Here is a 27558-nt window from a genome sequence, read left to right as displayed (position 1 = left end):
TCCTGAGCACATTGAGCGTACTAGGATAGGTTTTGCCATAGACACTTGTCAGACATGAAATGAGGAGTTTGAAGTAGAACCAGAAGCAAAAGAACAAAGAACTTAAATCCCATGTCTCTGAAATATACCCAAAACTCCTCCTAAATCTTGCAGTGGTGTCTGGGAGGACTTATGACTGCCTCATAACAACTGCTTTAGGAACTTTGAAGTGACCTGTACAACTAACTGTTCATATCCAAATGGCTGCTTGCAACCTCACCTGGGTGCTGGCAAGCTGCTTTTGCTTCCAAGTGATATTTCCAGGATTGCCTGAATGGGATGTGAAAGCAGGAGCTTTGGCCTTCTGAGGAAACCTTTTTTCCTGGATGGTCTTCCTGAGAAGAAGGGGAGAGAGGATCCCAGTCATGTCTCAACTGTAGCCCCTTTACATGAGGATGGGGGCAACCTCTCTGTGGCACTGCCCATCCAAGCTGTGAAGCCAATGCTTCTCCCCAGCACTGAGGCCATGCTAAATAACGAGATCATTCACCTTTAATGTGCTGTCCAGAAGGCAAAGTAATGAGTTTCCATCTCTGACTGCTGCTTGAAGACTCTACCTCTGCCTGCGTAGTTGCTTTCAAAACACTTGGTAGGAACACAAAACCTATTAAAATTTAGACCAAAATCCTCAGCCAAACCAATACTGTGGCTTTGTTAATCAAAAGGTTTGGGAAAAGAACAGCTTGGCTTTTCTTAATTAAGACTGTCTTTCCCTGGCAGATTAATTACCCAGAATTCATTGCAAATCTCTGCCTCCATGGATGGTATTGATCCAATCAGGCTGCTAGTTTGTGCTTGCAGGGATCTGTCTGTGATCCTCCTTCTGTGGGAATTTGAGGAGGGAGGGAGAGAGGGAGCTGGCTGCCTGTTATTAATAGAATTTGGAACAGGTTTTTTTTCCCCCCCTAGCTGATTAAATCTAAATGCTAGACAGTTGCATAATCTTGTACATCTCAGTAACAGCAGCAAATACCACCACCACCACAAGCCCAGAGGAAAGTGTGGAAGAAGTGTGGAGACAGATGCCAAAGGCAACAGCGGATTTTTTTCTGGAGAGGTAAAGTAATGGGATTTTTTTACACATGTTCAGAAACAGTGTGCATAGAAATGTATTGTGAATGTTGCAAAGGCCTCCTGGGCTGTAGTCTTGGTGTAACACGATGAGTTCAAATCAAAGCCAGGACAAGGAACAGGTCTGCTGGTCCTCTTTGATGATGTCCATAAGAAGTATAGGGGTGATACCACTATAGTTGCTGATGCTTGTGAGCTCAGGCCCAGCGGCCCACTTGCTGGTGGAGATGGAGTGCTGATGGCAAGCTGGTGACATCTGCCCCTGCTCTGCAGAAGAACAGCAAGTCTTGGCTTTCCAGAAAGGGAGACTGAGACAGGCTGCAGGTCAAGTGATGAGCACTGCTGTTTGGTAGCTGAGAAAGGCAGACCAAGAAATGTCTCCTAGTTGTGGAGCTCTCCCTGTAAAACATCAATTGCTTGTTGTGTGGCATCATGAGTGATTCTCTTTCATAGATCTGTTACTTTGGAAAATATAATAGGCACCAACAGCTTTGGCTTTTTGAGCCCCTGATCTCCTTCAACCTTGCAAATAGCCTTTTAAAGCCTTAACACACCCCTGTATGCTGCTTCTTGTTTGCTTTGACTGTCAGGCAAATGCCTTAGTTAAACATTTTCCGGGATGATTTCTAATCCAGGGCCTGTCCTTTAGCATGAGGATAGGTTTTCCATTAGGCCAGCTTGTTGACTCTGGTGGCTGTATTTGCTCCATTCTGCCTGGCTACTCAGCCTCTCTCTACCTTCCCTTTTCTGTTTTTTTTCAGGGCTTTTTTCCCCCCCTATTGCAGTCTTCAAACAAGAAAACAAGCAATTTCCCAAAGCTCTGAAAGATGTTTCTGATACAAGATGCGCTATAATGATGAGAGCTCTGCAGTATCACGAGTCACAAATGGTGACAGTTATAGGACTAGCTGCCTTGCTGTTTAGAGAAGAGCTTTTCGCCAGGCTTCATTCACCGCCTTGCAGAGTTTGCTGTTTAAAAAATGCTGGGTTTCCCCTTAGAGTTTAGAAATTCAGGCCTGAATTTTCAGGAGGTAGCAGTAATTGGAGGGCCCTAAATTTTCCTGGGAAGTGTTTTTTAACTTTTAGGAAAAGTTGAACAATATTTTTTTGGGACTTCCTTTTAAAAAAATCCCTGAATTGAACACCCTGAATTACTTCATCCTTTTTGCAAATTCAGAACAAAAGTTTGAGAATAGGAGACAGGTTGCAAGCAACAGATGTCACGAGCTGTAGAGCATAAGCACAATTAACTGGAGGGCTAAGATGTTTGGTGGTTGGAGTCTCATACTGACTGTGGATGGTAGGGGAACCCCACAAATCCCTTAGGTTCCTTCTCCCTTTTTCAGTAAGATGAGTGAAGAAACCAAAGTTTCATGGACCACATCTGATATTCAGCCTGGGCAGCCTAACTTACTTCCTCAAATTAATAAAGTCAGGGGAAAGATGACTGACTCGACTGCTGGCTACCCAATACAGGCAAAAGAGGGGTGGATACTTTTCTCCTAAGTTTAGAGATGGGCGTCAATTTAAAATTGAAACACTGGAGGCCAGTCAAGCATCTCAAATCACGCTAGACAGCTGTGTAGGCAGTTTGGTGCTGAATACAATTGGGATGAATAATTCCTAGGAGGTACCTGTTTTTCTCTGATGATTACTAAGGCAGCTTATAATTTGACAAGTGGCCTTTTGAAGTATAAAGTTGGGTGAGCTGTAGCTGTAGATGCCTACATTAAATACCTACATAGGCAGATTGATATATATGGCCTTAAACATTACTCAACTCATAGAGGTGGTTACTGGAGATGGAGGGCAGACGTAGCTTCCAGGGTCACTCCACATGTTGTGAACAGAAACAGCTCCAGATCTGGCATCTTTCACCACCATGAAACCTTATCGCAAATGGAAAGGACAAACACATGGATTGTATGTGAAAGTGTGAACCTAGTGAAATGATTTAGCCTCCCTTTACTCTGCTTATAGCCTTGAAAACGATCCCTTATGCTCTGACCTGAGACTGCTCCAAACTTTGATAAAGCTTTAGGGACGCAATAAAGTTCACAGCATTCACACACTAGAGAAAGCTGCGGGCATTTAAAAAGTATATAAAATAAGTGAGTTTATGGATGTCTGTTGTTATTTAGTGCATTAAATAACCAGGGCACTTTTTACATTAAGTAATCAGTGCTTGTTTCTCCCAGCTAAATTAAAAATGAGAGGGAGGGGAATACTTTAATTATTCTTTGTAAGATGTGCAGCTCTGTGGCTGTGTCTTGCTCGTATGCATGTGGCTACCGTTGGCTATGTCTGGGGAGGTTAAGCCTTGTTTATAGATATATGAGTAACTGATCTTGGTAATGAATTCACTATGTTTCAGCTAATCTACCATAACTGCCTGTGAACAGGCTGTTTTGCCCTGCAGATGCAAGGTAACTAACTACATTTCCACTTTGGGTGATGCCGGTTTGTCAAGCGGTAAGAACATGCACGTCAGGAGTTATCACAGCGTAGCATGACTAGGCGTAGGTGTGCAGATTCACGCAAACTTTGTTGCAAAGATGATGCTTTGAGATTAATGGCTACTAATTCACCGGGAGATGAGGGTTCTTTTGGTGGTGGATGGTAAAAATAGTGACTTTTGCAAATCCTGCAGTAAGACTGACTCGGTTGGTCTTGCAGAGATGACCCACTCGCTGCTCTCCTGTGCTTTTGCTTCTGGATTGTAAAACCAGAAGATGTGAGCGCTGAGGAGCTGGGAGCATGAAATGCCCCAAGGTTACGGTCCTGATCCTATGTGCCCACTCAAGCCTGAGGAAAAATGCTGCTGATTTAAGTCAGGTTATATCAGGCCTTTAGGTGATCTTGTTCAAAATGAATAAACTAGTTGTCTGTTAGACCTGTGTTACATTGAGAATTTTATCACTGTAATTGCAGATGCTTGTTCGCCATCTTCTTCAGGGATTGTCATCCTCTGGTCATTGAGCAGATGGCTGTTATATCACTTCTGGAAGTGGCCAGTAACTTCTGGATGGGAGACGCTTGTTTGTTGTTTGAAAGTCTCAGACCAGATTATTTTCTCTTTGAGATTCAGGTAAATATATTCCCCCTGCAGATACACCTACATTCATTGTAGGTTAGGTGTTGAAATTTTCATCCATTTCTAAACCAAAATAGTTTCATGTTCCCAGTGGTTAAAATTTCTTCCTGCCACCACCTTGCCTGAAGTGCCTTTTACTCTCAAGCCTGTGATTTTTGCAATTCTGCTGTGAATTTTGCAGCTTGAGCTCAGATCCCAATGTTTTGGCAACACTCCTGTCTGTGTGTGAGGGAATCCAGGCTGCAATACCACTCAAAACCTCCTTGTTTTAAAGACAACCTTCTATCTCTCCAGAGCAACCCAGAGTTTCAGCATCCCTCTCCTGAAATCCACTGAGCTGGCAAAGACCAGAGTGTGTAATAGCTGCTACACTTCAGCAGGTCCCTGGCTGGCTGGTGCAGGAAATTGCTTTTGGTCTGAGCAGGTGCAGGGCACATTGTGGTTTTTAGCAATGTTGCTGTGTGTACAGAATAAAACAAGCCCTGGGAGGCCACCTTGAATTAGGAATAATCCATTTTGGTAAGAATAATTGAGTTACAGGTAAGATTACGTGTGCAGCAATTTGTGTTTGCCTAGCCTGGGTAATGCAGCTTTTTGTTAATCGAGGGATGTAATCTAACAAGAAGGTTGTTTGTCTGTGAGGCTGCAGTCTGTGAAAGACCCAGTTTTGGTCCTGGACTCATAGAAAACCTGTTTGGAGAGGACTCTGGGAAGTCTGTGTGTCTGCCAGTGTTTCATGGCTCCTTCCTCCTTTCCCTGAAGATCCTCTAGGGCTTGTTCTCCCCTCTTTTCTCCAAACCGCTGCAGTAATCAATAGTTGCCACCAGCCTCTTCACACCACATGTCTCCCTTCTCTCTGTGGGTCCTATCCCTGCTCCCTATCTTCTGCCCCCAGCTCCTGCTCCCACTGTCATATCCCCTCCCCTTGTTGTTGTCCTCCATTTCTGATTAGCACAGCTTTCTCTTTCCAGGCAACTCCTTGTCCTGCCACTTTCCTTTTCTCCATTTGTTCCCTTCTCCCTCTCTCTGTGTATTTTGATAGACTTATTGGAATAGACTTATATTTATAAAAAAAAAAAAAGAAAAAAGAAAGGAAGGAAGGAAAAAAAAAGAGAGAAGAAAAGGACTTACTGGTTTCCAGGGGAAGGGATAAGGAACAGACTCTGCTTGTCTCTCCAGGGCAGGATCCTCATATGTGCAAGCATGGGAAAGTTCTGTGACCCTTTGGCAAAAGAAGAGTTTTCAGAGCTTCTTGTGACCATCTTTTGTGAACTCTGTGTTTGGCTGGTGAAACACTGCCCCTGCTTTCCTCCTGAGACAGGAAGGCTGTGTGGCTGGTTGCACTGGGCTTCAAGGCACGTCACTTTGAAAAGTGATGCTCTGGGCATTTAGTGGGCACTACAGAAACAAGGGGCAGCCTCAAAAGATGTCCTGGTGTACAGCTTGCTGTCATGTGCCTAGCATTCAGGAGAGGAGCTGTGGATCTAGCCTAGATCTTTACCAACCCCTTCCTACCATGGCACTGGTGATTGCTTTACATCCTCACCTTCTCTGAGTGTTCCCTGTGCCTTGAAGTTCACATAGCAATTTGTAGAAGATAAAGACCTGGAGTAAGGGCTGACTCCAGTACTGCTGAGACAAGAGATGTTCGTTGTCAAGGGCAATTCTGTACTGTCTGTGGGAAGGACCCAGCACACCAGAGTGGGTACTCTGAAAATAGCATTTTTCAGTGCTTGCCCGTACTTACGAAGGTTGCCTCAAGCTTCTCTCTTGCACATAGGGAAGGCACTACGCAAGAACCTTATAGTGAAGTCTGGTAAACGATTTTTGCTGTTTAATGCCATAAACAAATGGTAAGTCAAAGTTCTAACACACTGTGTTAGGTATGCTTTGCCACAGTGTTCAAATCCCTTATGTGAAGACTTGACCTCTGATGTGCAGGCAGAAGATGAAGACTTACTGTATAAGGCCCTGTGTGGATTGTGACCAGAAAGAAAGAGATTTTATTGACCAGGAATGGCAGTAAACAAACACCAAAGGAGGTAAGTTTCACAGTGTGTGTTACAGGTTGACAGAGGAGAGGAAAAGATTAACAAGAGTCGTTCATTTGCTTTTTTTATTATGTATATTTTCATTAGAAAACAACCTTGAACACCCAGGAATAGTTTTCTAATAAACGTAAGCTCATGAAGAGCACTTGGAAGTCTCCATTCTGGGTTCAGGAGAATGATGGGACAGTAACACAGTCGACATGGTCATTCCTCTTAGTCAACCCCTCCCTTGTGGCTGATTGTTTCTTACATTGCAGCCTTCCCTTCCCCGTGCTTCCTGCCCTGAAAAAACCAACCCCCCCTCCCAACACCACAGACATCTCTGTAGAAGTCTCAAAGAGAGTATTTCTGCATGGACACACCGTTGAATCATCACATCCCTCAACGAAAATCGTGATTTCTTCCAGGCCTGAATCAGGACACTACCAACAGACCTTGGAGATCCATGCAGAGACACTGCTTCCTCCCCGGGGCAGACCCTATAGCAGTGAAGGATCAGACCATAGTCCTTGGGAGTGATTTCAAAGGGAACTTGCATGAGGAGATGCAGAATTAGCCTACTGGGGACTCTGCCCACTGGGGATGAAGATCCAGGGAAATGTTCTTGCCATCCCCACTAGCTACCTCCCTTTTTACTCTCAGCCTCTCTGGGGCAAAAGTCCTGAAGGGGTTGATGCATAGCTATGGGCTGGTTGTGCTTCTGGAATGAGGAAGATTTCCTCCCCACGCCTGGCCTGCATTGCCTACAGAGGGTTTGTTTGTAATGGAGAGATGATGTGTATGAGCTAAAAACATGAGGGACAAGGCCATTTTACTTTGCTACTGTCTAAATCTGACAAAGGTTCTTGCTCCCCTGCCATGAGGGCAGACCTCACCCAGTTTTACCACCATTAAAATACGAGTGCTTTGTTCTCACCATGTTTTTGGCTCAGGTACATCATCCACTCTAGTTACCCTGAGGCTAAGAAACAAAAGATTCCCCATGCCATTATCCCACAGCTTGATAGCAGTGAAGGAGATGCTTGAAAGCATTTGCTCTTCTGGATCAAGAAGCTAAACTCCATGAAAAAGGGTTCTGCTGGCCACACCAGTCTAGAGGGATAGGAGGAAGGTTTGTGTGCCTATTAGCAAGGAGTAGAAGGGCTGTCCACACTCCCATCTCAGAGAGATGCTCTACCATTTAGTAGCAATGAATCACCCCTTTCCAAAGGAAAGCAAAGATTATGGAGTAGTAAGTGAAAGGGGAGGGGGAATATAATCTCGTAAGAACATAGGTACTGAGATCAGCTGCTCAGAGAACATCAGTTTTTGTCTCTCTGTCTGGGAAACAGATCAGGTGGATTAGGTAGAGGTCTGTTCATCCTTCTAGGAAAAAGGACTAAACTGAATCTCTAACGTGCAGTGAAAAAAATCCCAGAGAAGTGTGGCAGGCTGGATTTTAGAGGAAAGCTGTAATGAAGAGAAGAGTAGTTCTGTCACCAACCTGAACTGTGAAAGGATGAGATAGGTCACTTGCAGGGCCACGCTGGTCATGTGCGATTCTTGTGATTATTGATATAAAAACTTGTATAAGCTGATAGATGCTCCCACTGCCCAACAATGACTTGCTAACAACCACTTAACAACAGGTTGTCATCCTGTTGCACCATAGAGGGGCACAGGTGGAGGCAAAACATTTCTGCCTGATCCTAGCTATCTCGTCCAGAGGGAAGCTGTGGTCCCCTGTAGAAGACTATGCTCTAGGAAGGCTTCTTGATTATGAGCAGACTCAATCACTCAGACTTTCTTTGAGCAAGCAGGGAACTGAATGTGATGTCGTAATTCTGTTTGGTAAAGCACATCTTGGTGCATAACATAACGGGTAAAGAAGCATCTTCTCTTCGTATCTATTCTCTACTGTTATTTGATTCTTTAATCAAATAGGTATTAGAATCCTCTTCTCTTCTCTTCTCTTCTCTTCTCTTCTCTTCTCTTCTCTTCTCTTCTCTTCTCTTCTCTTCTCTTCTCTTCTCTTCTCTTCGAAAGAAAGGGGATTAATAATAGGAAGTAAATAAGCTAGGAAAAATACTGTCAGTTTGTCTTGGAAAAGAATTTCTCTCTGAGTCCTTGTCCCTGTTCAGAAATCCATCTCTTCTCAAACAGTTGTGATGGCAGGTGTTTGTGCTTTTCCATCATTGTGCTTGTTTGAATATGGCTCAGATAAGTTTGACGGGTCTTCAGTCGGTTTCCTGCTGCTGGGGCTGAGCGTCTTTTTTCCACATACTTTTACATTAATTAAATGCTATACAATAATGAGCATGAACTAGAGACAGGACAGAGGTCACATAAAAGCATTTCCCTCTTCTGTCTTCTCTTTGCCTGAAGCCAAATCATATGTCATACTTTCCACACAGCAGCTCCCTAGCTCCTGTCAAGACTTATTCAATACAGTTAAGTATTCTTTCGGGTTTATTTGTTAGGGGTTTTTTTCTTTATGTTTTCAGGATAGCATTTATAAATATATATGTGTACATCCATTTTATCTCACAATTTCAGCTCTGGAAGAGAAAACATCATTCTTTCATCAAAAGAGAAATTCACCCACTGACCTGGAGGTAATTTGAATAATGAACTAAGGTAGTTTTTGATGTTTGTGTAAACAGCACAGAAGTGTCAGATTCTGTTCTCCTTGTATCCAATGTGATAGGTGTGAGATCAAAGACTGCCTTCAGTAACTGCAGCATGTCAGACTTGCATTATTGAGGAAATACTCCTACGGCTATCAGCTCATTGCTGTCATATGGAAACCAATTGATGTTTTCACTATATCTTCTTCAACATGGAAGAAAAGGTGAAGGTCAATGCAATAAGCTTCTACACTTGTTTCTCCTCTCAGGATTCAAACATGTCATTGTCTATCAATGAAATTAATTTGTCTGGATACATGTAGGATGTAGAAGACTCTAAAACTTGTCTGTGAGGAATCCTGTGTCTGTCTGCTCAGGAGATCTTCGGGGCTGGAGTCCAGGCATGGCAGAGACAATGAGGCATCTGTTGTCTCAGGAATGAGAAGGAGCAGTCACAGGTGAGGTGAATAGTGGAGGAGAGGTTAGGATACTCAGCCAGTAGTCACTAAGGCAATTGCACTGCTGACTATTTCCCTCCAAGTACGTGACAGACATATGACAGTAAGAGGAAGGAATAGGTCTTCTGGCCATGCATTCTCACAAGGAGATGTGCAGGAGTCCTGGTGGATGAACCACAGGTTGGAAGTGCTAATGGTGCAGCCTTCTCCTGCACTGAAGAGTAGCAGTACTTTGCTTAGTCAAAATAATCTTTTTTCTCTTGAGGAAAGCAAAGAGCAGATGCTTGAATGACTGACCACCACACGTGGGCAGGGGATGGTCTTCAGAACTGAAAAGTCTTCAGAATTGTCATCCCTTGACAGGCATTGGCTCTGACATTGTACTGCTGCCAGATACAAGGCTTTGAGAAGGGTCAGGGACCCGGCAGGCACGAGTAGTATTTTCCTGAATCTCCTCGAGTGAAAATGTAGTGGACAGGCAATGCCTCTCTTGACTCAAATCTGTGCTGCTGACTTATTCTTTCCTTGGGTCACCCATCATGGTAGGTAAGACATGGATCTCTTCAGCACCTTGCTTGGGAAACCACAACAGGGAACACACCTGATCTACTTGAAAAGCAGTCCATCGCTTCTGACATTTGAAATTGGAAACCAAGTGTTAGCTGGGTATATGGGTTTTGCTAGAATTACGGGATTTTTTGTGGCAACCAATTAACAGCAGGCACCGAGACTGGCAAAGTGAATATATATCAGAGGACTGAGTGATGGTTACGGAGTCTGAGTACTGATACAGACTCTTGATGGTCCCTGTGTTCTCTGATGACCCTTGGGTTAGTGCATGTGCTTGAGCCATTGCAGGCACAGAGGAAGAGGCTCTGACCTTGGCAGTGGGTATTTACCAAGAGACTGGATGACAAGAACGGAAGAGCTGTGGAAGCTGGAGGCCAGCACTGATGTTTCAGTAGGCAAGAATAGCGTTGGCAACTGACACAGAGCAAAACACCTCTGAAGAGCATTACCAGAAAGACATGTCAAAACTGACAGAAAATCAGGGTACCAGCAGAAATCACAAGAATGAGCAGGACCACACACACACGATTTCTGGCGATGGCTGAGCACAGTCCTCCACACTGACCACCCCCAAACGGTGTTGGAGGACCACAAAGCCCAAGAACTGAGGGGTCGCCACAGTGATAGGACACGGAATTTTCTCCACTGGGAAAAAGAGCTGCCAAACTGTGCAAGCTTTGTTTGTCAGTGGAAGCTGATCTGACTGCTTTGTAACAAAATGCAAAGAACGTCTCTTCAGGAACCTAGCAGAGAAGACTAGAGGAAAGATGTGGGGAAGAGGAGATGCCTTGTGTAGCACAGCTCTGCCCCATCACTTCTGTCTGCTAGAATCCCTCAATACACAACGTATTTTGCATGTCTCGGGAGCATACTATCTCCATTTGCACCTTTTAAAGTCCTGCATAGTAGCACAAAGGGGATGGCACAAGGAGGTTGTGGGAGATGAGAGAACTGTGCTATGAAAGGAAGAGACCCACATCAGTATTTCTGCCATCAATACTTTGGGCAGGAAAGAAAAAGAGAATCCAAAACCCCCAACCCCACATTAAATTTGCACTTGTTCTCTCAAGCTGGCAGCCTAGAAGTTCATAAACTCAGAAGTACCTTGTTCTGAAGTAAACTGTTATGAAAACAGTTTCCAATGGCTTCCCCGAGTTTGCTTTGCTGGTGGCAGCCCTTCGGCTCCATGCTGGCACGTGAATGAAGCTCTTTGAACAAGTTTTGACCTTCCTTTAGCCCCTCTGCCCATCAAGCCAGCTAATGACATGCTTCGTATTGCACAGAACACATACAATTGACAAGTTCATAGTGTTGTTTAAATATTAAACAGTCTAGACAGGTTTTTGAGTCTTACGCCGCTATGAAAAGGCTCAGACCATACCCATCTCTGAAATTGGGCTGCGGGATCATTTGCACAGTAAGACAGACAATAAGACTTGTATACATTGCCATGCAACAGAAGAGACCCCGAACCGCCAGCCCTAAGTGGAAAGTTTATTTCTAAGCACAATATATGGAAAAACCAAACCAACAAACCCCACAGATATAGAAAACGTTGTAGCAAATCCCTGGTCAAGTAGGACTTCATGTCTGTCACTACCCTGCACCTCACAGCCGCTTAAAATGTCATGCAATGGAGGAGAGGGCACTCGGACGACACCCTCCGCTTCAGATCAAGGAGGATCTCCAAGCAGGAGAGGGCCGATGGGACTCCCGCTGAGTGATTCGGACTGTAACCAGCAAAAGGGCAGCACTGCTCACCCCCACCACGCGCTTCGTGACTACTGGTGGTAGACTTAGCACTTCAACAGGCTTTACCAACGTGGATTCTCACAACACCCCTGTGAGGTAGGTACGTATTGTTATTCCCCCTTTGCGTGGAGGGGGGACTGAGCCAAACAGCCCAAGGCTACAGAGTCGGTGGCAGAGCTGGAGTGAGAGTATGTGCAGAGTCCTGTGTGCTCAGAGTACTAGATCACACCACTCTTTCACGGCAAGTTGTGCTTCTGACCTCATAAACTTTTAGCCGTTAGCCAAATTAAAGAAATTTGACTTGTCCATATTTAATGAGTGGAGGGCAGGGTGGGAAACAACATCATGTCTGACAGCTGTCCCTTCATCTGTGTATGCTTCCCCCTTCCCAAAACCACCATAATTACTCATCTCTTGGAATGAGGACAGCTTCCAGGACAGGCATGGGGGTGAGAGGCTGCTGTGTTTGCTCGCTTTGGACAGGTTTCTCTCTACTGTGGATCAGAAGCGGTTCTTCCAGAGACCGTTCGTTGCAACGCCTTCATTCTGGGGGCAGCTGTTTTTAGAGATGACCAGAATTACCCCTTCCCTCTCCCTCTGCCCACCAACATCCCTCCCCTCCCCTCTGCCAAAAGCACTCTTTGGTAGATAGTAAGATTGGTCAGATAAAGGTACAGTGGCCTCAGAAACCATGCTGTTTCACATGGGTCCTCAGTAAGTCAGGTTTCTTGGCCAGTGTTTCACCTCCCACATTCTCTGCCAGAGAAGTACCTGTTCTGTTGCATTCTGATATTCAAAGGGACACTGTCAAGTAATTGAGGTGAAAAATACGACCTGCCTTAAGATGCTAACCTCCGTCTTCAACGTTGCAGAATGGCTGGTGCGTTCAAACCTGGAGGCTGAAGTTTGACACCACCTCCAGTTCAGAAACACCTGACCCATGTCGGCCTAGCTGCCAAAGGAGCTGGTGGCTCGCGTTTGCCCTGGCTCTAATAGAAGCTGCAAGGGGTGCTGGTATGATGATGGAGGGCAGTTGGACACAGCCACTGTGCAACGTTGCTCACTGCTGCTCCTAAATGGATGCAGTTTGGCTGAAGTCCTTGTCTTAATTTTAGGGAGAGCTGGGTTCAGGCTTGATCATTATAGGCTCATTTTTTGGGGGATTGCTGAGCTGTTGCTCCTCAATTAGCTAATCTCCGTATTTTTAGGGTTCCTGCTCTTGCACTCCCTTTGTGGCAGTTGCACTGGCAAAACAGCTCAACCCCGTAGAGCTGGGACATACCCTCCGTAGAGCGAGGACAATCAGCAGGAAATCAGACACATGGATTTCCTCCTGTCGCAGAAGAAAGGTGGGGAGGAGAAGGACGGGGATGGTGAAAGGAATGGGGGGAGTGGAGAGAACGATACGTGCCCAAATGGAAAAGGACAAAATCAGTAGGGAAAGAAATTTTATTTTCAAGCTTGTAAGAGAATATTACAAACAATGGAGAGTAAAAAAAGCCCAAACCCTAAAAACTATTTAAAAAGTACTTGACAGTGTCCCTTTAATATCCACAAATGATTCAGCCATTGTGCATTGAAAGAGAATGTTCCTGAAGAGCAACCGGTACCTTCAAGGATATATCCCAGAGAAGGAGACTTATTAGAAGTATTACATATTCGATCAGCAGCTGTGCTCCCTCTTCAGACTAACTCTCTCTTGAATGATTGAATGGAATAGACTCTGTAATAAACTAATAGACTGGATGTGAAAGGCTCAGCCTACAAGACTGAGCGAGACTGTTGCAAATCGAGCAGCAGGGATACAGACACCAAAAAAAAAAAAAAAAAGATGTACATCTCTAATGGATGAATGTCTGAATCAGCAAGGAAGCAGAAGCCCACTGAGATGGGTCAGCTTCTTGCGATCGGACTAAAATGGAAGGAAATCAACCTGGAATTGTCTGCATGGAAAATGATGTGTATGAGTGGCAAGATTTGGATGCTGGATTCGGGGTCATGAAGGCATGAATCACACCAGTACTTGTGCTTGAAACACCTGCGGAGCATTTGTACAAAATTTGCCAAAAATGCCTATACGTCAAATAAAGGTCATGGAGCGCCCTCCCCCCTCCCAGTTCCACCCTCACAAACCCCTTGTCAAGAACATTATGAAAAAAACAGGAATTTTGGTGAAATTTGGGTATGGCTGGGTTTTGTTAGATTTTCTTGGTGGGATGATTCAATCTCTCTTTCTGTAAATCAATACCGAAAAATCCCCAGCCATTTCACTTCAGGTTTCCTATGGTAAATCGAACAAGGCTCCAGAGTGACTCATGAAACAAAACAACGCATAGCCCTGGTTAATCACAGTCTGGAAAATAAAAAGACTCCAAATATTTCGTTCCCTTCCTTGTTTTTATAAATCTCACACTGTGTGTGTGTGTTTGTGTGCACGTGCGTGTGTGTAGGGGGGGCTGTGTACAGAGCATTACCTATTCCAGGTAATAGGATTTGTAAGACATGCTAAACCGTCTGTTTCTCTGCTTCCCCAGAACTCTGCCTACTCAGTTTGTAGTCTGTATTGCACTTGTTTTGTTGGTTTTTTTTTTTTTTGTGATTTGTGTTGTTGTTGGTTTTTTTTTTTTACTTTTTTTTTTTTTTTAAACTAGCTGGAAAACATTAACCTCTTTAGCATGAGTGTGCAGCTCTCCCTCCACCTGCTTTTTTCCTCAGCTGGCCAGGTGCCGCCTCTTATATCTTGTGCAGTTACCGAAAAAAGAAAAGGAGAGGAGGGGGGGGAAAAAAAAAAAAAAAAAAAAAAGAAAAGGAAAGAGAAAGAAAAAGGCACACCATGCTCCTCTGCTTTATGAGTTCTTTGTCTCCTCCGCTTCGTGTTAAGGCCTCCTGAATTCCTCGGCTCAGACCGTCGTGACTCTCATGACGAGCTCTCTGTTACTACTAGACTGACTCCTCTGTTCGTGAGGCCTCAGGTGGCTGAGTATATGCAGGATGGTGTAAGCACAGTGGTGGTCAGAGAGGGTGCCTGTGGCATGGCCGGCAGCCCGTGCCCCGCTGTCGGCTGGAGCGGAGTTAGTGGCTGTACCACCAGTGGAGGACGAGTGGGTGGTTTGGGAGGAGGGGCGCTGATTTGTCCTGGTCCCTGTTTTTTGTTCCTCCATGTCCTTTGTTTTGTCATAGTTCAGCACTTTCCACTGCTGATTGACCGCCTGCCACCGTTTAAAAATCCGGTAAACCGAGGGCCCTTCGTGTATTATTAGACCTGGAGGAAAGGGGGAAAGAAATAAACATAAAACAGAAACAAAACTTTATAAAGAACCATAAACCTACCCCAGCATCCTGCCCCCAGTAGCTGGTTAGCTCAGCTCTCCCTCAGCCGGTGTTTATTCAACAATAAATCATGTATTTTAATTACCAACTGGCAAAGCACCGGTGCTCCTGCTCTGCTGGATCCCTTTTCCCCTGAATTAAAAGGATTACAGCTTTATCTCAGCAATCAATAAAGGGATCGTAAATGCAGCAGAGTGAGTTATGCGCTTACAGCAAAAACAGTATCTGTTTACCAATAAACGCCCGGGGTTTATCTGTCACTGGACCAGTTTTGCATGCTGCATAGGCATGATTCACCGAGCTATCGGCGTGTGTTTGGAGGGGGTGTTACTGGCTCTGACGTGCCGGTGACGTCTGCTGCACCAGCGTCGTGTGCGTGCACAGCCCCAGTCTCTCCCCACACACACAGCAGCAGAGCAGACAGGCACATGGGGCCAGAAGCGGAAATCGAGCAAATAAATAAAAGGGTCTCTCTATACCTAGAAACGGTTTGTCATCCTAGGCAAGGTTTTGCTCGTGTTTGCAGGTGCCTCATCGTACGTCATCGCTCCCGTCCAAGGGGGAAAAACGACACCCTTGAAAGAAAGGGCAGAGGATCTTACGCGGTGTGTGCACCCAGTGTGCACAGCAGGCGTATGTCCCGCTACCCATCTGCATATACCAGAGCTGATGCCCGGGGGATGGCACTGGGCTCTAGGACACCCCACTTCTAATGGTCTCTGCATTTGAAAAAGAGTGAGCAGCACAGACCCTTCCACCCAGCAGTTAGCTCACCTCCCAGTGGTGTCTGTCATCCTCCCCACCCCTGCCAGAGGATTGAAGGATTAAATAACGTTAGAAGTTGTTTAGGCGATGACAGTACTTGAGTATTAAGCTCTGTTATTATTCAAGCTGCCAGGCTTTGGCAAGACCCTTTGAAAGCGCTAGGTCCAGCAGTGACGGCCACACTGTGGTGGTGTTCTCCACTGAGGCTGGAGGAAGTTGCAGCTTCTTACATAGACTGGCTTAACTGACACACTGGAATATAATTAACAAGCTTTGCTAGAGAGTGGGATTTATGCAGAATGAGGGGGGGTCTGAGTCTCCTTGATTTGCGGCAATGTTAGGAAAGTGCTGTTGTGCCCCACGTAACTGAAGCCAGACGAGCAGGTAGGGCTGGGTCAGTTAGCACATGGATAGCTTCTTTGTTCTTAGTAACCATGGCTTCACCGTTCTTGGTCAGGGTGAAGATTATCGGAAACATTTCTAGGAAAAGCAGCTCTCTTGCCTGCCTGTTGCAAGCATATAAATGCAAGAGCAAAGAGCAAAAGACCCACAAGCAATAAGAAGCAAAATCATGCCTAAACGAGGAGGTTGCCTTGCCCGGCAGAGTGTGGGGAGATGACGGTTGCCACAGAATAAAGTGGTTTACCGCTACCCCTAATGAATCAAATGCTAGGTCTTTACCCTCCACCCAGCTTTTCCAGACTGTTAATAGTTTCCGATGGCAGATAACTACTGGAGTAAACCTGTACTATATCAAAACCAAAAATATCTGAAGGTCATTCTACCCTTAGGGCTGATCTTCCCCTTGCTCACTGATGGGATGCAGCCACCTGGTTTCTTAGGGTCTGCACATGCTTTTACAGAGTTTAAACCCTAACTTCGGTACAGACTGAGTTTCTAGCCTCTCCAGTTTTAAGCATAACTAGAAGCCCCACTGACTCGACCACAGATTAGCCTCAGGGAGACTCTCGCATTCATTGTAATGGGGTGCTGAGCCTGCTTACTGGCTGTAGAAGTAACCACACTGGATAGTTTAAGTATGCAGATCTGGCTATTTTGGACCAGGGAATGGGACTGGGCACTGCAGTACGAGAGAAATCTTCCCTCTGGTTCCCACAGACCACTGAGACTGCACAGCTGTAATCCTGTAGTGATGCCGGCTTTTCATAACCAAACACGATGATGTCATAATAGAAAAATGTGGTTTTTCCTCCCTATTTTGAAACACAGTTGAGAATTCTGACATCTTCTGATCAAAGCATCAACCATAAAAAGCAGGACTTAGGGATGGTTTGCAGATCCAGCCAAGGAGACAGAGCTTTGAAGCAGGCCTGAAGTGGATCAGCCCATGACAAGGGACGTTAAACATATATTTAAATGAGCTGTCTGATCTGTAATGAATGAAATTCCACTCTGATCAATGGCAGAGCCAATGTTTCTCTGAGACCACTTTAAGCCTCGGATAAAAGAGCCGAAATCGAATGTTTTCTGCTTGGCTGTAGAACATTCTCCATAGAATCAAATCCATTCTCCAAAGTATTAAATACTGAGCCAGGATTGTAAATCTATTCTTAATTACCTTATCACAAATATTTAATGTGCAGCCTGATTCAAGAGGGCTGTTTATAAAATTCTTGTTTGTTTGCCTCCTAATTATAAATGTTTATGATCTTATGCAATTAACTGTGTGATGCTGATGGATGGGTTGCTGAGTCAACTGAGCACCTGTTTTCTTAGATAATTTTGGTTTCCAAATATTTATAAAAGTACAAAATAACTTGTTTTCCTCTGTATTTACTGGGCTCTAAATTACTTATCGATTTCCCAGTGTCAAGCTCAGGAAGCTGTAAAATTAAAAAGGAACCAAGTGGAGGGGTGGGCAGGGAGGCGGAAGTAACTGTGATTCATTTGCAAGAGTGAATGCCAAGAGTAAGCGAGAGTCCATCAGTTTATATCAAGCTGCAGGACGCTTAATGCTCCCATCAAAACAAATTTTGTCTGCCTGAGATTAATTAGGATTGGAATTCCTACATTCCGCTCTGTGCGTCCTCTTCCAGAAACATTCCTCCCTCGAGGATCATTCTTGTTTACACAGGTGAAACTTTCCAATTAAAGGCCAGACTTAAGTGGGAAATCCTTCAGGAAGAACTGTATTCAACTAGAAGTGTCCGGCTAGAAGTTATTATTCCATAAGCCAAACCCTGTGTATGTGGGGAAGATAACGGATTAGTGTGAATTTCTCTTTTCGTGCACCTCAATATTCACAAAATCTGTTCTCAATGGATCCTCTGTGAAAACCATCCTCTTTGGAAGGAAAATCTTTGTGAGTTTCATGCAAAACTTGTTGGTCCAGATTGTTGCCTGGTCCCTGAAATACCTTGTTTGTGATGCTGATGAAAGGAAACTCCTATGGGATGTGGGGACTGAAGGTGTACTGTTTTCATTCCCATTTTCTCAGGGAGAGACCTGCCTGGACCAGCATCAGAAGAAATTCCTTGAGCTGAAAATTGTTGAATGCTGGAAAAAGTATTCAGGGGAACTATAATATACACTTAATACACTTGTCTTGTTCTTATTTCACTCTTGTGTCTGTTTGTGGCCATTGATGGAAATGGCAGCTGGCTAGATGGAACCTTGGTCATTCTTATATTCTTAGACATTTCTACTTGCACTGGCTTGTGCCATGAAAAGATTTCCCAGATGGCTCCGGAGCTGGAGATAGATAGCCCAATATTATGTGATGGGGTCATTAACCCGACAGCAAAGTCTAAAAAAAAAATTTCTAATGCCTCTGTTTGCAGTGCCGCATTGATATGGCTGCGCTGTTCCCAGGACAAGACATAGTACCTCGGAACTAACGTGGTAGGGCTAACGCAGTGCAGTCGTCCGAATTAATACGTGTTGAATTTGGATCAGTATGTACAGGAAACCATATTGATCTTTTTCAGTGTGTTCACTCTCTCTGTATTATTAGCCTTTTTTGCTCTTTCTCTTGTGGCTTTATTACTATCGAGTCCATGCGAAGGCTCAGGTCACGGTCAGCCCTGCGGAGCTTTGTAGAGTCCAGGCAGGAGGGACTAGTGATTATCCTGGGTGCAGGGATTAGTTCCCAGAGCTGAGAAGCTCCTTTGTGCTTCACAGCACAGGCAAACACAACCAAATACCTTGGGAATAGGTTATACCAAAACTGTACACATTGCTTATGCTGGTATCTTATGCTTCCTTTCATTTATTGTACATGTGAGAGCACCCAGCACCTACCACTGCTCTTATGCAAAGCTATGACAGTAAGTGACCCAGCCCCAAAGAGCACACAGCCTGGTTCCAGACTGGATTTAAAGCAATGGGTCGGCAACGTCAATACAGCTTGGCTAGGCAAGGGTTGTGCCAGTGCAGTTGCATACCCAGTCAGTGCGTGCCCACAGCATCTGGGAGAGCAAGCTGACAACTGCTGACTCTGGGGAAAGACTTACCTCTTCCATTTAACCCCCCAACCCTCACTCTCATTTTCATCCCAGAGCAAGAATAACTGGACTCTTTCTTTTCCAGATGATCGAGATGCAGTCTGCAGCAGAGCTAGTGCTGGTGAAAGCAGTTCAATTTCCATGTTCTACTGATTGCCACAGCTAACCCTGAGCTTCCAGACTCTTAAAATGCAAGACTTAGAAAGGGGGGCATGAGCCATGGTGAGTATCATGGCCCAGAGGTAAGGCTCATGTCACTGCAGGATTTCTCTGAGCCTTGCAATACCTGCCCACACCACATCATGATCCACGTGGCCAGTCTCTGTGCGAGGAAATGTTCTTGGTGCTGAGGGTGGACACATACGGGCTGTGTGCACAGGTGGCCCTTTGTCTCTTGAGATTAGTTGGGATTAGTTGAGATTGCCATCAGTGGGCCTGTGACAAGACCAGTCAACCGAGAGGTCCTCAGCCCAATGGCTAGAAGGGCTGTTGGAAGAACATGGGCAAAACCCAGATGTAACAAGGACAACTGCATTTGTGCCTCTGAATGGACAAGGGAGGATCAACTGGTGCACCACTACCCTGTGAGATTAATCCAAGCCATTATGAGCCTCCAGTTTAAGGTAACTTTGGAGCAGCAGTTTCCCAGAAATGACAAGCAGTCACCTTCTGCACATTGTCAGCCTCTGCCACCAAGTGATCTTTTCACCAGGACTTTCAGCCTCTAATTAGCCTTCCTCTTATTCCAACACTTGCCACGCATTTTCTTGAAAGAGACAGGTAAATTCTTGGGGCAGGAACCGTTTCTCATGTTTTCCAGTAAAGAAACCACCAAAACAAGGCTTCTGCTGACAGTGAGTGGTACATCATCCCTGGGCTGACATTCACATTATCTACAGGAGGAAAAATCACAGTCCATTCCAGCCAGTTACGCTGTCCTGCTTCTCATAAAGTCCCTGTCCTGCCACCTGAGCTGTCACCTCTTGTTTCCACCTTCAGCAGCACTTTCCCCTCTCGGTTTCCTTTCCAAATGCGGTTTCACCTCAGCCAGACAGCTGCCATGCTTTAGCCTGTTTCTGTTGCTTTCATTGCTGTGTGTCAGGGGACGATTATGGCAGCTGTGATCAAAGCTTAATGTTTGCATCCACAGCAGCGGTGGCTCAGGCCAAGGCAAACCAGGCCTCCTGGGAGGTAACGCTTTCATTGACGGGTGTTTGCTCTATTGACATCACTGAGTACACAAACACTTCCCTCGACTTCTGTGAATTCTTTCCACTTTTGTGGCAATCTCAAATTCCCCCACTTTGTTCCCAAAACTCCAGCAGCTCCGCCCTCACTTATCCCTTTGCCTTAATCTCAACCTCAGTGCTCCATCCTTATCCTCCCTTTGTCTTAACCCAAGAGCAGAAAAGTGGCAGTACTGGTTCAGACGAGGGCTCTGTCTATCACAGCATCCTGCCTCCAGCAGTGGCCAACAGTACCAGGAAGGGTGTAAAAACAAAGCCAGGAGAGTGATGTTTCCCAGATGGGCTCTGCACACTGCAGGGACCATACCTAGACACAGATCGTCTCTCTAGGCTTATTTACCTTCCCCAACCATAGGTTTTTAGTATAGCACAGTAAAGTGTACTGACTTTTGCTCTGCGCTCTGCATTTGCTCAAGTTAGGCTGTCCCACCACTTGCCAGATTCTCACAGTCCCCATGAGATCGCTCCATTCCAAAAAGCGCTTTAGAAATAACCGTGAATCTCTGCCTCACCCCGGCTTTGCAAGTACCTCACAGTACATGGGAGATGAGTCACCGAGCTCCCTCTGGACCCTCCCAATCCACAACAGTTTTCTAGTGCAATCCCCTGTACTTTATCCCTCGTCCATGATGCAAGATAGTGCTTGGTGATAAACTGGGAAAAGAGAGCCAGAGGGACCTTTTCCTGCAAATACAGGCTGAGAAAGGGGCAGCTAGTGCCTGGCATCGCTCAGCATTGTGACAGGGTCAGTTCCAGCTGAATATAAGTTCTTTAGACAACTTAGCATCTTTAAATCCTCTGTGGCAGGCAATGGAGAAGAGGGTGAACCAGGGAACGGGAAGAGGTAGATTTGTAGTTGAAAGTAATGTTGTGGCACCAGTGGGACTCTGCACTTGGGCTGATTTGTCAGGGGAGGTGTGAACATCGGAGTTGATCAGGTGGGGAATCGGGTAATGCCCTCTGTCTCCTCCCTCCTGTTCATAATCTCCAGAACCTCTTTGTTTCATCCCTCTCTTTCTGCAAGTGAACTCCCCAGGAGGGTGCAGTCCCCAGAGCAGAGAGGTGCAGAATCAGCACTGTACGCCCCACCTCCCATTCGATAGCCTGATGAAATAAACTGATATGTCCCAGACCTGCTGTCCTTGGCAGTGTGACTGCCTGGTTTAGCTTGTGGCTGGGATCCTGATTTCTCCTTCCCAAGGGTAGGGCTTTGCACTTCTCTTTATTCAATTCCATCTTGTTGATTTCTCCAATGTGCCAATATAATTTATGATTTCTGATCTGATTCTCCAGAGTGCTTCCAGATTTTCCAAGCTTGGTGTCATCTGAGAGTTTTATAACACTTTCTATTTTCCTATCTAAGCCATTAACAAAAATATTGAAGAAAGCAGAGTCCAAAACATGTTGAAACATGTTTCCAGTTTCCAGTACACCACTGACAACTACTGAGAAAGCACTTTTTCAGTTGGCTGTACACCTGCATTACAGTTATTTAATCTAGATTACATTTCTCTGGTTTGTTTAGGAGAATCTTAAGGCAAAGCATCAAAAACATTACCAGTGTCATGGCATATCAAACTGACTGCTTCTTCCTCAGCCACTAGGACATTTACTCTTCCAAATTATATATGGTTATACTCTCGTGCTCATCAATTGGCTAGTTAAAAAATTATTCTAATGTCTTTCTATGAATCAGTTAAGCTGATTTGCCCTTCAATTCTTTGATCCTCAGTTCCTACCTTCTTTAATGATAGACATTACATTAAAAGCTAGGTAATCTGCTTGCATTTCCCCAGCTGCCTGACACCTCCTGCATCCTCATTCTAAAACGCTCACGGGTCAGAGACTGTTCCCGCAGCTTCCTCTGAAGTTCATTAGGACATGCTGACAAGGACAGAGATAACTCGTTTGAATATTTTTGAGTCTGTTCTTTTCCGATTCTGCCCTGGGCTCCTTTCTCCTCATTAAAATTATTTTAGTTAAGTTTTGAAGACTGAAACAAAGGCAACGTTTAACTGTTTTGCCCTTTTTGCATCAAATACTATTTGAGCTCTTAGACGTGCCTTGTTCTTCTTCTTACTTATAGACCTATTTCTTATTGCCTTTTGTATCTCTGGATGGTCATCCTGGGGCTCAGCTCTGACGGCTCCCCATGCCTGTGTGATTCCTAGAGACTTGTCATTAGTTGCAGACTTTTCTTTCTGCCTTTTGTGTGATTGCAGCTTCTGATTTTGGGTCCTCAAAGAGCTCCTGATGCAGCCTCAATGCTCTCTTCCCATGCTTCTGAGCTTTCCCCTGCACAGACACAGTTTGCTGTTGTGCCTTTGGTATCATCCCTTTTGGCAGCCGCGAGCTGTTTGCAGCTCTTTTATCCTTCAGATTCCCTTCCCAAGAGACACTCCCTGCTCTGGTCCCCTGGGGCTGCCGCCGCTGCTTTTCTGGAGTCCATTATCCTCACATCATACTTTTCTTCAGCTCAGGAATACTTTCATCGCACAGTCACTTTTCATACAAACTATTGCTATATTCAGATTTTCAGGGATTCTTTGCTTTCAGATGAAATAAAATAGGAAGTATAGACTCCTTCCTAACTGCTTTCCAAAATATAAATTTTGTCCCCAAAATGTTTCAACAGCTTAGTGGACAGTCTGTCTTGCATACAGGAGAAGTCCAGGTAATAGATGACCCAGGACCTCTGGTGCTGTCTTTTAAACATTTCTGGTAGTTGCAAGACACCAATGAGCAGGATGCCTCTAGTCCTCAAGACATCTAGCAAAGGTCTGCTCTGAATAATGCTGGAACTGTACAAGGAGGGTGTGCAAGCTTAGAAATATCCAGCACTGAATGACATATAGCATAAACTGAAAATGTATTCATAATGATTAGAGCTCAAGTGAATGGTTAGCATATGGAAAAAATAATTAGCTGATTATAATCAGGCATTTTCTTATCAATCATTCTCCATGCATGTTTTTTAATATCTAAAGAACTGATTAAATGTGTATGAATCTGGGCTGTTGGCTTGGCAAAATAGGGGCAGGAGCATGGCTGAACCCTGTTGAGTGCTGTTGACCACTGGATGATATGTGCTGCCATGGAGCCCAGGGAAACACAAAACACTCCTTCTTCTGCCCATCAGCCTTTAAGTGCATTTGCTGTAGTGGGGCTCCACTGGCAGGCAGCTCTCACAGCGATGCGTATGCCATGCTTGGCTCTCCTCAGGTCACAGGGGCCATGACTCCGGCAAAACTGAAACAGAGCCCCTCAAAGGATGAGACCTCCATGGCCTGGGAAGAGACCCCCCCAGTGTACACAGAAAAGCTGCTCCCAGCTGTCTTGGGAAGGTATTTTGTGGAGGTATGGACTCTTCCATTTCGGGTCATTAACAGCACAAACAGGCTGGCCCCCAAGCCTTCAACTGCTGACCGGCAGGCAAACCTTGTGCTTATTACAGCTTGCCTCCTCTCCTGCAACTGGGGTTCAAGGACAGCTCTGCCTCAAAGCTTCCCCAGCCCCAGGTGGGCCAGGACCCCCCACGAAGGCAGAGTCCTTCTCCTTCCCTGCCTCCTCCGCTCCATCTGGCAGAGTAATGGGAGCAGCAGGTCCCATCTGGGCGGGTGGTTACGCTATGCCCCAAGCTCTCTGCAGCCATTAACACCCACCCCCAGACTCAGCACGAGCCCTGCTAGGTGGGAGATGGATCCAGCGCACCATCATCTCAGAGAGTCCCCACAGTTGCTGTTCCACCAGGCGAGCGATCATGGCAGACCTTGTGCTTGCCACGCTGGGGCTGAGTGGGGGGGGGGCAGGGAAAGGAGGCAGCTCTTTTATTACAGATGGGAGTGCTTGGTGTGACAGCTGGGAGCATTTCTCCTCCAGGCAGCGCTGTGATTTTGCAGGCAAGAGACAATTTCCAGGTTGTGACACTGCAACATGTCATGATGTCATGTAACACAGTGATTTCTCTCCGCACAGGATGATACGGGTTCCCCTTGGAAGCAGAAGCAGTCCATCCCACATACATGGAATTTGCAGCTGGGGAAGGAGGAACGCTTTATCCAGTGGGATGAATTGAGAGGACAGGTAGGACTGCCTCTCGCAGGGCTTGTGGAGCTGGTGGGAGATGGGGGCAGTCTGTTGTAGGAGCATTGTGGAAGCTTTTATGGCTGCCAGGTAGATGCCAACTTCTCTGCGAGGTGCTACCTTCATCCCAGGGCATTCCAGGGCAGCCGTCCTCACTCATGTCCTCTGCCCACTCTCACGTTCCTCTACCCAACATGGGCTGGGCCCTGTAGGGCTGAGCTGGTAAGGCCCTCCAAATGAGGAAAGACTGGCAAAATTAAGGAGCTGATAGGAGATGCCCAAGGGACAGGAAATTCCTTTTGATTCAGCGCTCCCACATGGTTTGTTTGTAACGGGAAGACAGCATCAGTTGTCTGCAGGATGCCATCTGTGACTGTAGGAGCCACGCACAGCAACATCATCGCTTTAGAAATGCCACAGTATTTTCAGCTGTAAGCATAGGAGCCACCAAGCACCACAACTTCCTCCTGCCCTGCCCAGACCAGTACTTTTACACCCTGCCTCAAAACTGGGACAAAAAACCCAACCAAACAAAAAAACCAACAAAACAAGAAATAACGGCAAAAATAGGTAAAATAAAACCCAGAGAAATCCTCGCTCAGGCAACAGATAAACCATAAACAAAAGCACTCCTGTAAACTCAGCTGGCTGTGGACGGCTACAGCAAAATGGATGTTGTCCCCTTAAGGCTTCTTGTACTCCTGTGGTATTTAATTCACAGCGCACAATAAAGCAGAGGATTAAAGGGCAGTCTCTAGCTATGCAGGCAGCAATAAATGAGACTCTTTTTTGGAAAAGGCAAATAAATAAATAAAGACAGGAGCTCCACCGGTGGAACAGCCTTGCTTCTGAATCATGCATCTCCAGCAGCATTCCCTGCTTGTGAGTCTACCCATAACTGTGCCAGTATGGGAGGGACAGGGCTTGGAGGCATTACCCATATACCCCTTGCTCTCTTAAAAGTTTCCCCTCCTTGCTTTGTAGCTAGGATTATATAGACCTTCTTGGTGCCTTTTCCCCCCAAATTTAAAATGGAGATGAGGGCAGCATGCCACATCTTGAAAAGGCTTTTTGCACAAGAGGTGAAAGACACCCGTTGTGTGCATGACGGCTACTCTTAGGTCTTTAAAAGAAGGGAGTAAATAATCATTTCAAACTAGATTGAACAAAGCACTGGCCAAATGCACACCCTGGTGTCTGGGTGATTTTATGGGTCTTTTCTACCTTCAGGTTTCCAAACGTTCCCTGGCACAAGTCCACGGAGGTGGATACTCATGGTGGGGAGAGAAAAAGCACACGGCTTCCATCCATTTCACTATGCTTGCACCACAGCAGTCAGTTCTCCAGGTCTGGGTTCCTGAGCCTTTCTATCCTATAGCTAATGGTACTTTGACCAAAGTGCTGCCTGTGCAGTCATGCTGGATCCTCAGCCATTCCTGGGACATTTCTTTAAAGGCAAAGCTGGACAACAGTGCTGTTTTGTGTAGGGTTTGGAAATTTGGCTTCACGCTTGCTTGGAGTGAGACTTGAAAAAGTGACGCTGTCCCCCAGCATGGAAGAATACATACATATTTTCAGGCAGGTGAGAATGTTTCATTTGGACTTGAATTTTTTAAAAATGTTGTATTCCAGTTCTGACACTGAATTTAAAATACTCAGCATGAGCAGTCATCTCTAAATGCTAAATCAAAATGCTTTGTTCAATAATGATCAAAACATGACATTTGCTTATTGAAGGTATAACTACTGCCTCCTTCTCTGCTTTTATTAGCAAATGAAATTCTGTAAGAAAAAAATGGGAATAGTTTCACAGTTTTTCATTTTCTAAGGGATGCAGGTCCTGTCTGAGCCCAATCCCTCCAGACTGCTCCAGCCACCCGAGTGCTCTTCCACTAAGAAGAACAGGGACCAGTTAGGACAGACATAGAGGCGGGTACAGATCACCCTTAACAGCGCATCCCCCAGGGTAACGTAGGGCACATAGGCTAAATTGATTGATCTGGGAGTGCCTCTAAAATTGCAGGTTGGCGTGTGCATTGCCATTTATTCTATTCCCTTGTTGGGGCGAGATGTGGGCACCTTTTCCCTCTGCCAGGTAGGAAGGCATCTCAAGGACATGAGGCAGAAGACGCTCATGGTGCTCTTTGGCCAGCCTTTTGTCAGGATAAATGTGTCCCTGGGACACAACTTTGTGCAACCTATTGGCTGCTTTGTCCTCCACAGCCATGACAAAATCTTTCATTGCAGACTCCAAGATTTCCTTGAGATTTCCAGGAGCCTTCCACCTTGGGTGATGCGGCCTCTCCTTTCTGCTCCCCTACAGTGTCCCCACAGGTCTCACCCCATCTTCTCCCCTGCAAAGGTCTTCACCTCTCACACAGAGGTGGTGAGGAAGGTGGTAGGAGCCAAGAGGACATGGGTCTATCATTTCTGATCCATAACTACCTAGGATCTCTGGGAGGGCAAAACTTTTGCTTTCTTGCTCTAGGTATACAAGTTTCTTCTGCTAGAGCTGAAGGCCTTTAGGGGCTGTGATACCCAGCTGAATGAATGCTGAGGCAGGCTGAAAGGGGCAGTTTCAAACACACCTGCAGGATACATCAATGCTGAGCTGACAAGAATGAATGCAGAGAAAGGAACTGAGAATGGCTAAGCCTGCAGCAAGGGTCTGGAGAATCACCTTGTAGGACACAGAGAGGGCCATGATGTGTCTGTGGCTGAGCAGAGTGAATTGTCCCACCTGGCACAGTAAACGCCCGGGCCCTCAGCTCTTCAGGCTTCTCTGCATTCAGCAGGTAGTGATGACTGCCCACTCCACACTGGCCCTGCCTGAATGTTATTGCTGCAGGTTTGTTTGCTGGCTGGACCTCTTCCGAGAAGGTGAAGTGCTGGCTGGACTACTGCGCACAGGACTCCTGGCCTTATTTAATTGATTAACTTCTGCCAAACACTGCATGGTCATATGGGTATTGTGGACTCAGCTCTGCTGTGGGCAGAGACTCAGGCTGTGACTGCCATCAGTGGGTCT

The 27558-nt window shown here is 45.7% G+C and overlaps 1 protein-coding gene across 2 annotated transcripts in view; it reads right to left on the bottom strand.

Annotated features, from left to right (window-relative positions):
- Window positions 1-13076: 13076 nt before the first annotated feature.
- MARCHF4 (membrane associated ring-CH-type finger 4) overlaps window positions 13077-27558 on the bottom strand; it is a 107429-nt gene continuing 92947 nt past the window's right edge. For both annotated transcript variants that reach the window (XM_074595654.1, XM_074595653.1), the window contains exon 4: window positions 13077-14903. In XM_074595654.1, the coding sequence (XP_074451755.1) occupies window positions 14542-14903 (362 nt within the window). In that variant the 3' untranslated portion in view covers window positions 13077-14541. The remainder of the gene's footprint in view (window positions 14904-27558) is intronic.

This window comes from Larus michahellis, chromosome 7 (assembly GCF_964199755.1).
Source record: "Larus michahellis chromosome 7, bLarMic1.1, whole genome shotgun sequence".
Lineage (NCBI taxonomy): Eukaryota > Metazoa > Chordata > Aves > Charadriiformes > Laridae > Larus > Larus michahellis.
This window is presented reverse-complemented; position numbering and strand designations above follow the sequence as displayed.